This window comes from Nestor notabilis, unplaced genomic scaffold (assembly GCF_000696875.1).
Source record: "Nestor notabilis isolate BGI_N333 unplaced genomic scaffold, ASM69687v1 scaffold19226, whole genome shotgun sequence".
Classification (NCBI taxonomy): Eukaryota; Metazoa; Chordata; class Aves; order Psittaciformes; family Psittacidae; genus Nestor; species Nestor notabilis.
This window is the reverse complement of record NW_009933535.1, coordinates 1-8,451: the sequence shown is the minus strand read 5'-3', so window position 1 is coordinate 8,451 and position 8,451 is coordinate 1. Positions and strand designations below refer to the sequence as shown.

Below are 8,451 nucleotides of genomic sequence, written 5' to 3'. Positions count from 1 at the left end.
GGGAAAGAGAAGGTTCTGATAAAGAACGCCACTAGCAGCCAGCCGTTCATGCTGGTTTAGGATGCAGAGGGCCCATTTTGACTTTGCACATAAGCATGGGGAAGGGCAATGCCTGTATTCTGTCTGGAGCTGCAATAAATGAGGTCTTTGAACTACTCAGGGAGTGAATGTACAGTCAAGCTCTTCAAATGGTGCAGCCTAGCAAACTGCTTTATTTACTCTGCAGTGCTGGGGCTTGCTGTAGGAGGGTCATGCAGCTGCCATGCGTGGAGCTTCATTTTTTGGTCTTCCTGGGTGACACTGACGGCCGTGCGCTGTGAGAAGCCAGGCTGTGGCTTTTGAACCTACCCTGAATCACGGGATGAGGAGGCTGGTGGCCAGAGGTGCGGGTTTGCTGCTCTAGGGTTCAGCCAGCACATGCTGCACTAGAGAGGTAAGGCCCAAGGCTTAGCTGCTCCTGCTGTGGCAGTAGTGGTCAGCTGCCTCTAGCTTCTGCACAGCCCTTCAGGTGCCCCCTGCTTCTGCTGGGGTAGAGATGAGTTTCTCCCAGGCTCTGCTTCCCTCTGGTGGACGAGCGTTCCTGCTGCTGCCTGAGAGGCAGGCTGAGTCAGCCAGGAGCAGAGTGGTTCTGCTGGTGGTGGCAAGCAGGTCCTGGAACCAGAAGAGTTTCGCTGGTGCCAGTAATTCCTTACTGTTACTGGCACCAGTGAATTACAATATTCCTTACTACTTATTGGGGATGAGTGAGTGCTGGGAGGGCCAGAACTACACCGCTGCCATTGCTAGCTCGTCTGTCAGCCTGCAGTTTTGACTTGCACTGATGAGCACAGCAGCCCCCGCTTTGGGCTGTTAGCAGACACCTTTTGTTCATGCTGCTTTTTCTTCCATCCTGGTTTGTATTTGCTCTTATCTTCCTTCCATCTGTGCTGGCTCTCAAGTGTTCATTATCCCTTTAAGCCCTCAGATGGATGACCATGCCGAAAGCACAGCAATGAGGGCAGTGGGGCTGCTGTCCTGCCAGCAGAGAGGAGTGCTTGGGCTCAGCAGCCTGGAGCTAGAATGGATGACGATGACAAAAGTTGAGGCTGGAAGTCACAGGCACTCTGCACCTTTTTCCCAGCTCCAAGCTGCAGCCACATCGCTGTGCAGACCCCAGAGGCCATGGAGCAGGCAGGGGCATGAGGGAGCTGGCCAGGCATGTGGTGCCAGTTTTTGGGTTGTGGCTGCAGAGTGCTGACAGACGGTGGGTGACACCAACCCGGGGCTCGAAGTACGTTTGAGAACAGATTTGGGGCTCTCCCTTGCTCAGCACAGTTGGCCAGGCCTGGCTGGTCCAGGTCAGAAACAAAAGGACACTTCCACAGGTGATACCAAGTGATTTATTTTTCTCAGAGGGCCAGGGAGGAGGAGAGCAGAGGCTCCCACCTCACCCCACAGCACACATTACCCACACACACATGCAGTCAGAGACAGGCAGGCCCCAGGCTCACACATCAGCCAGCAGGGCCCAGGGGTGATACACTTGGAAGCCACAAAATATAACAGGGCAAGGGGGAGTCACCATGTAGCAGCAGAGCTAAAAACTGTAGTGAGGAGCCCTGGGGCACGGTGCTTCTGGGATGCCCCAGAAGGGGCACATGGCCTTTCTCCAGGCCTGAGCACCTGGGCTCCCTTTCCCACGAGGGAGGAGACAGCCAGGCCCAGACCACAGCCTCCTCTCTTGGAGACACCAACAAACACAGGCAGAGACAGAACACAAAGGCTGCAAAACCTCATGTGTACCCCTGCCCAGGGCAGGCCCTGCAGGCAGAGCTCCCTGTGCCAGCAGGGAGAGTGGCTGTGCCCAGCTCCAGGCAGGAAGGACAGCCTGCCTAGCCCACCAACTTGTTCCACAGGACAGTGCTGAAGAAGGAGTGGGACTTCAGCTTCGCCATGCCACCTCCTCCAGAGCCCAGGCGCTGGTTTGGGTTGTACTGCAGGAGCTGCAGAGAAAGAGGATGGAACAGCAGGATGAGGAGAGAGGGACTCTGGAAAAGCAACCCAGGCTGGACATCGGCTTGTAGCTCTGTCTTCCCTCCCAGCCTCTTGAGACCCTCACCTCGGTGAGCAGTGATGTAGCAGCCAGGCTGAGCCCCTCTGGCACATGCAACTGGGTGTGAGGTTGAATCCCTGAAGGGTGGTTTTGGGACAGTGGCTGCAGGAAGCAGAGGGTGATGGTGAGCAGAGACGCTGAGGAGGGTAGGATCACCCTCGTGGCCATGCATCCCCTGTCCTACACAGCAGGATTTAAAACCCAGGGCCCTGAACACCTCAAGACCATGCACAGGCACTTGGAATCACACCCCTGAAACAACCTGGCACCCTCCCAGCACCTCCATGGCAGGGAGCCCTTGAGCTACAACATCACCTCCTCCTCCCCACTCCTTGCACAGCTCCTCTGCCTCTTACCACTCCTGTCAGCAGCTCATACAAGAGAGAGCCAAAGCTCCAGCAGTCAGCTGCTTCAGTGGGCTCTGCAATCCCCCCAACTTCTGCAGAAAGAGCCAGAGAGGCATTAGAGCTGGAGGCTGGAAGCACCAGTGGCTGTACCGTGCTGGGCACCTCCTGCTGCCTGCAGAAGCCCTCTCCTGCAGTCAGCAGCGCAGGGGGCAGGATGAGGCAGGGGACACATCCCTTACCTGGGGCACTGTACAGCTGTTCCTGGGCCTGGCTGCAGCACTGGGGCTCCACCTCTGTCCACTGGCCAAAGAAGGTGAGACGGATGTGACCTGCAAAGGAGCACCAAAGGCAAAAGCAGGGCGGTTAGCACAAAGCTAAGGACTTCTCTTGGAGCACAAAGCCAAGCCCTATCCTAGCAACTGGGAACAGCTAGGGCACTGGGCCCCTGTTGTGCCCTGAATACAGAGGCACTGCACATTCCCTGGCACTGTGCATCCCCTGGACTCCCAGTGCTTGCCCAAGATACCCAGCAGGCACTCACAACTGGCGAGACTGGTTAGGTGGGCTTCAAGCTCACAGACCTCAGTGCAGGCCATAGTGAGGAAAGAATCATCTCTTCAGCAGTTAAGGGGTAACTTGCCCCTTGCAAAGCTTCCTGCATTTTTCTTTTCCTAAGCAATTTGTGCCTCTGCAGTTTGTCCCAGATGTTACCAGCTGAGCAGGAACTTGCCCTGACAATGGTACCCATGGTTCAAAGTGATGGGACAGCTCCAGAATACCTCAGCGCAACTACAAGCAGGGGAGAACTGCAATCCCACTAACCTCAGGCACAGTTCAGCTGATCTCATCTTCCCCATGCTGGGATTTCCCAGGCAGCCAGCCCCTGTGTGGGTGCAGGGGCAATGCATTCCTGTGGCTATGGCGCCTGACTCTCCTGCTGCAGAGCCAAGTATTGTAATAACTGCTTGGAAATCCCAACCAAGACCATGCTTCCATGCTCAGAAACACTCAAACCTCCCCAGGCTCTCCCCTCCCCCAGAGCAAACTCAAGGAAGCCCATGTCCCTTGGAAACAGAGCAAATGGATGGCAGTCTCACAGCGGAGAGGCCAACCTCCTCCTCACGACAGCAGCCAGGGCACTACCTACCAGTTGCATCAAGTAGCAGGTTCCTGGGGTTGAGGTCCCGGCACAGCACGCCCTGCTGGTGAAGTCCCTCTAGGGCCAGGAGGATTTCTGCTGCCCACAGCTGCACCTGCTCCTCCTGCACAGCCCATGCCCTGCGCCCATGCCCACAGGAAGCCAAAGCCTCACACTGTTCTGATGGTGGCTGCTGGCCGAGCCCTCCGTAGGCTACCCGCGAGGGCTTCCACGCCACCGGGACCTGCCCGCGGGGCTGGGCAGAGCTGGATGGAGCGACTCCTGCATGAAGCCGCCTCTGACCCGAGGTCAGGAGGGACCGAGCCCCAGGGAGCTCAGACGCTTGCCGAGGCAGTGGCTGGGCCCCTCTCGCAGTGTTCAGTATGGGTGCAGGCATGTGGGGAAGCCTGTGGTCTGGCTGCGAGGCTGCTCTCTCTGACACACAGCCTGTGCTGCTGGTTAGGGCATCCCAGGGGTAGATGACCAGGCCCTGGCTGGTGAGGTGGCTGGGGCCTTTTCACAGTCCATGGGGGTGGGAGTCTGCTCCCGAGGGGGCAAGGAGTCGGTGTTTCCCAGTACTCGGTGGGCTGTAGAACCTGGGAAGCCATTGCCTGTCCGAGCAGAAAGGATAGAGGCTTGGCTGCTGCCCTGGGAGCTTCCCACGCCGTCCTCTCTGCCAAGGTCCCTCAGGGCTTGAACAGTGTTTGAATCTGCAGAGCCCTGCTGGACACAGTACTTGGAGCGGAGGTGAGACCACAGTGTCTCTCCTGGAAAGCAGAGAGAACAAGTAACAGACAGAAAGCACCCCTGGTTCCCTCACTGCAGACACAGCCCATTCAGGGACAGGCCAAGGCCCACATACTGGGGACACGATCAAGCATCTTTAATCTCCTCTGCAGCAAAGCTCAAGTCCATGCAGAACACAAGAGCACACCTTGCTCAACCTTCCCTGGGACCTAGCACACCATTACCCCCTCCTGTAGCAGCCCTGCTCCCCATTCTGCACAGTCTCCTTGATCCCAGCTCTACCACTTCCACGTGTTCATACATGCCCATGACCCCACTGCCATCCCCACTTTCCTCCCGTGTGACAGAGATGCCAGAAAGCTCCCACCGCACGTCACAGAGCCCATGGGTCAGTGATGAGCCAGAGCAATGAGCGCTGAGCCCACAGCATGGTGCCAGGGCTTCCCAGCCTCACTAAGCTCAGCTGCTGGCTGCTTTCTGCAAATCCATCCTGCAGCAATGCACAAGGATTGAGGCTGTTCTCCAACACATCAATGTGCATTTGTCATCGCTGGACTCCAGCTGCTGCTCCCTACACATCCATTCGACCAGCAGAGAGTGAAGAAGCTCGTTGGAACAAACTTCTTCACCAGGATCTGGGACAAGCCTCATGTTTTCACCTCCTTGTTGTACCTGAACCCTTTATGCCCCAGTTCTCCATCTCCTCTGGTGTGAACTCAAAATCCAGTGTGACCTCTTCTTTTATAACAACACAAAAAAGTTTTATAAAGCTCTTAGCAAAAGATTGGTTTGTTCTACAGCATCCAGGTGAATCGCCTCACTTGGTTCTCCTCTATCACCCTTCTGTCATGGTTAAACAACACCAGTAAAATTAAGAGGTTTTTCTTTTCAAGACTCTGGACCCCATCAACCCCTTTACCTCAAGGCATGACCATTCCCTCCCATGGGAGTCAGTTGTCCTTAAGGCTAGTTTCCATATAACACACACCCCCTCTTTCTCCTTGTAGGTGTCTACAGGCCCATTTCTAGTTTACTTCCCCAGTCAGCTCTTACCAAACCCCCAGAATCCCCAGTACAGCAGATCAGCTCCTTCCACAAAGTCTCCAAGCCCTGGTACCCACCACCCATCTATGAAGAAGACAGCTTGTGCTGTCACTATAAAAACCAGTCCCAAAGCAGCAGGATAAATATATTTGAGATTTTAAAGAAAGGGAGACTGGGGATAAGAGCAGGATGCTCCATGGATAGAAAGCAGTGCTGTCCCCACTCACCCTGCACGTGTTCCAGGTGAAGGAAGATGGAATCCTCACTCACAGAGTAGCACAGCAGCTTGACCATGAAGGGGACCCCATGAGGGATGATGGTCTGTCGCTCACGGGTCTCGACATGGGATTTGGGGAGGCTCTGAGGAGGTACAAGTAGATGGGTGTTACAGCATGGTAGGGACTCCTTGCAGCCTAGCAACTGGTAGGGCAGGAGGCCAGCCAAAAAGCTAGCACACCATCTACCAAGCCCCGTGGCTGCTCCCCAGCACCACCTGCAGTGGAGCTCCCCATCTGGAAACCTGCAGCCCATGCTGAGAGGTCTTTCAGCCCCCCACTGTGACATGGCAGGGCTTTGCAAAGCTCTGCCAAGGCAGAGCACTCCCCATCTGCACTGAAGGACTCAGAGGACACCACTGGTCCAGAGCAGTGGTGTCTCTCACAACTGCCCCTACTCTCTTCAGACAGAAACCTGCCATCCCAGCCCTCTCTCCTGTCCTCTCTGGAACTGAAGCTCACGCCAGAGGCTTCTTGCCCAATTATTGAAGTTCTAGTTCCAAGGGCACTGGAAAATGCCCGAAGACTTGTACAAGTACCTCACCCATGATCTGTTTCAGGGGTTGACCCAGATTCACAGGGTCATAAGGCTTGGCTGGTAGCCTTATAAAGCAGAGAAACAGATGACCCAGGACACCAAGGAGAACCACTTCCCTTATGGAAGCTTTATGAACATGAACTTCTTCCAACACCTCTCTGAACTGCTATTTTTCGGTCCTCTCACCTGCCCCAGCCATCTGCTTGGGCAAGGAGGCTCTGGCAGGACAGGGAGAAGCAGGCAGATGAAACTGAAAGCACCCACCTTAAGTATAAAGGTTGCACCAGTGGCTGGATCCTGGACGATCTGCACCTGGGAGTGGTATATACAGTGCTGGTCAGAAGCAGTGACTGCTCCTACCCCAACACACAGCTTAGAGGAATGACCCAAGGGCCTCAGCTCTGGAACTGAAACAAACTCCTACCCAACTAGAGGAGTCTGGGGTGCTCAAACCCCTACTCTTTAAAGCCAAACCACAGGTTGTTAGCAATGAGACAACCAAGCAGCCAGGGAGTAGAAAGTTAATAAATCCAAGAGGTGGCTCCCACATCACTTGCTTCCTTCACAAAGGAAGGCTTCATGCTGCTCCTACTGGGCTCTGTGGGGTGTGCTGGGCCACCCATCCGGGCCTGGGCAAGACAGGAAGACCACATCAGCCCTCCCAAGCCGAGATGTGTGAATGCAGAGGAAAGCAGTGTGCCAGTGTGTGTATGGAGACGGTAAGCCTGGCATCTTTGCTCCAAGATCATGAGCTACTAATTTGTTTATTCATGCAAATAGCTTGTCTTCTGCTGAAGTCTAGATAATCCGTAGGAGTCCACCATTGTGGTACCTAGCCATCAAGCAAATTCCATGCATTGAAAAGAACTGGATGCATCAACCTCCTTGTAAATATCTTGGGAACTCTGGTAAGCAGAAGTAATAGGGACATTAACAGATTTCCCAGCTAACTCCTAAAGGGTCTTACATCTTTGCCTGCCAATTTTCCTTAGTGGGAATGGTGTAGATGTATACCCTTGCTGTGGACATTCCTTGGTGGCTGTGCTGGGTCCCAGCAGCCTCATCCCAGCTGCCAGGACCATCCAGCTGACACTTTGGTCCAGCCCCAGCTTCACCCCCCCCAGTTCCAGGTTGAGTCATTACCTTATCGATCAGTCCCACAACCTTACACCGTCTCAGATTCTCCACTGCCGAGCTCAGTGTCCTGATGGGCCGGAAGCGCAGGCTGCTGTAACCCTGCAGGGCAGAGAGAGAAGAGGATGAGGGATCTAGAAATGCTACCGTCCATGACAGTGGGTAGGAGAAGTCCCTGCATTTTCCAGAGGAGGCAGCAATACTGCCAGGCTGGTCAACATATAGAGACATGGCCATGGTTGATTCCTTACAGCAGCCGGACTGTTTTCCTGGCCAGCTCCTGGATCTCTGAAGTTCCCAGGGAAAGCTTACACCTGCAGCAGATGTAAAATCACTCCAAAATTTGGACTTGGACTGCCTCAGCACTAACGGGATCTGTATGGATATGGAAGGAAGTTGCCTTTCTCCCGTCATCCTTCTCACCAGGCCCCAACTCTACTTGCCTCAATGCCATCTCACTTCATTAACCACCTTCTCCCACAATGCAGCAAGCAGCCATCTTTGGTTTCCATCCAGAAGGGAACAATGATGGGGAAGACAATATTTTTAATATGTTACAATGTGATTCCCCCCAGCGGCTCCAGTCCCACCAAAAATGGCCATTTTCACTACAGTGGCAGCAAGCTAAACGTACACACCTCAGGGGGTGGTTTTCTCTACACCACCTTACGGTGGCATCTGGCAGAGGCAGTTGAAGAGGCTCACTGGGGCTCCTGTGTGTCCGTCTCAGGTTTCCCAGTGCCACATATCCGCTGACATCCCACCCAATGCCATCGCATGCCAGTCCCTCACCGTGGCGGTGGGGTTGCCACTCCCTGCAGCCCGCTGGAGGTGGCAGTTGAAGATTTCCTCTGCACGCCTCAGGTACTGTGTGATCTTCCGCTTCACAGCCTCCCGGCGCTCCTTGTTGGGGTCAACTGTGGTCAGTGCAGAGGGCAGGCATGAGAGGCTGCTGTGCTCCCCAGAGGTATGCCCTGGTCCCACACCCCAGAGGGATGCCCCAGTCCCCTGGTCACATGCCCCAGAGGGATGGCCTGGTCCCACTCCCCTGAGGAATGCTCGAGTCCCACTGCCACGCTCCCAGAAGGAATGCCCTGGTCCCCTCACCCTTCTCCCAGTAGGGATGCACTGGCCCC

General features: G+C 55.0%; 1 protein-coding gene across 1 annotated transcript; it reads right to left on the bottom strand.

The window, feature by feature from the left end:
- Nucleotides 1-1,871: 1,871 nt before the first annotated feature.
- RPS6KL1 (ribosomal protein S6 kinase-like 1) lies at nucleotides 1,872-8,232 on the bottom strand (the record flags this gene model as incomplete). Its single annotated transcript, XM_010016924.1, has 10 exons — nucleotides 1,872-1,982; nucleotides 2,099-2,194; nucleotides 2,449-2,531; nucleotides 2,679-2,768; nucleotides 3,587-3,859; nucleotides 4,189-4,344; nucleotides 5,596-5,728; nucleotides 6,446-6,493; nucleotides 7,325-7,417; nucleotides 8,108-8,232. Coding segments are annotated over 10 exons (1,208 nt in total), but the record flags the coding sequence as incomplete, so codon positions are not given.
- Nucleotides 8,233-8,451: the final 219 nt, after the last annotated feature.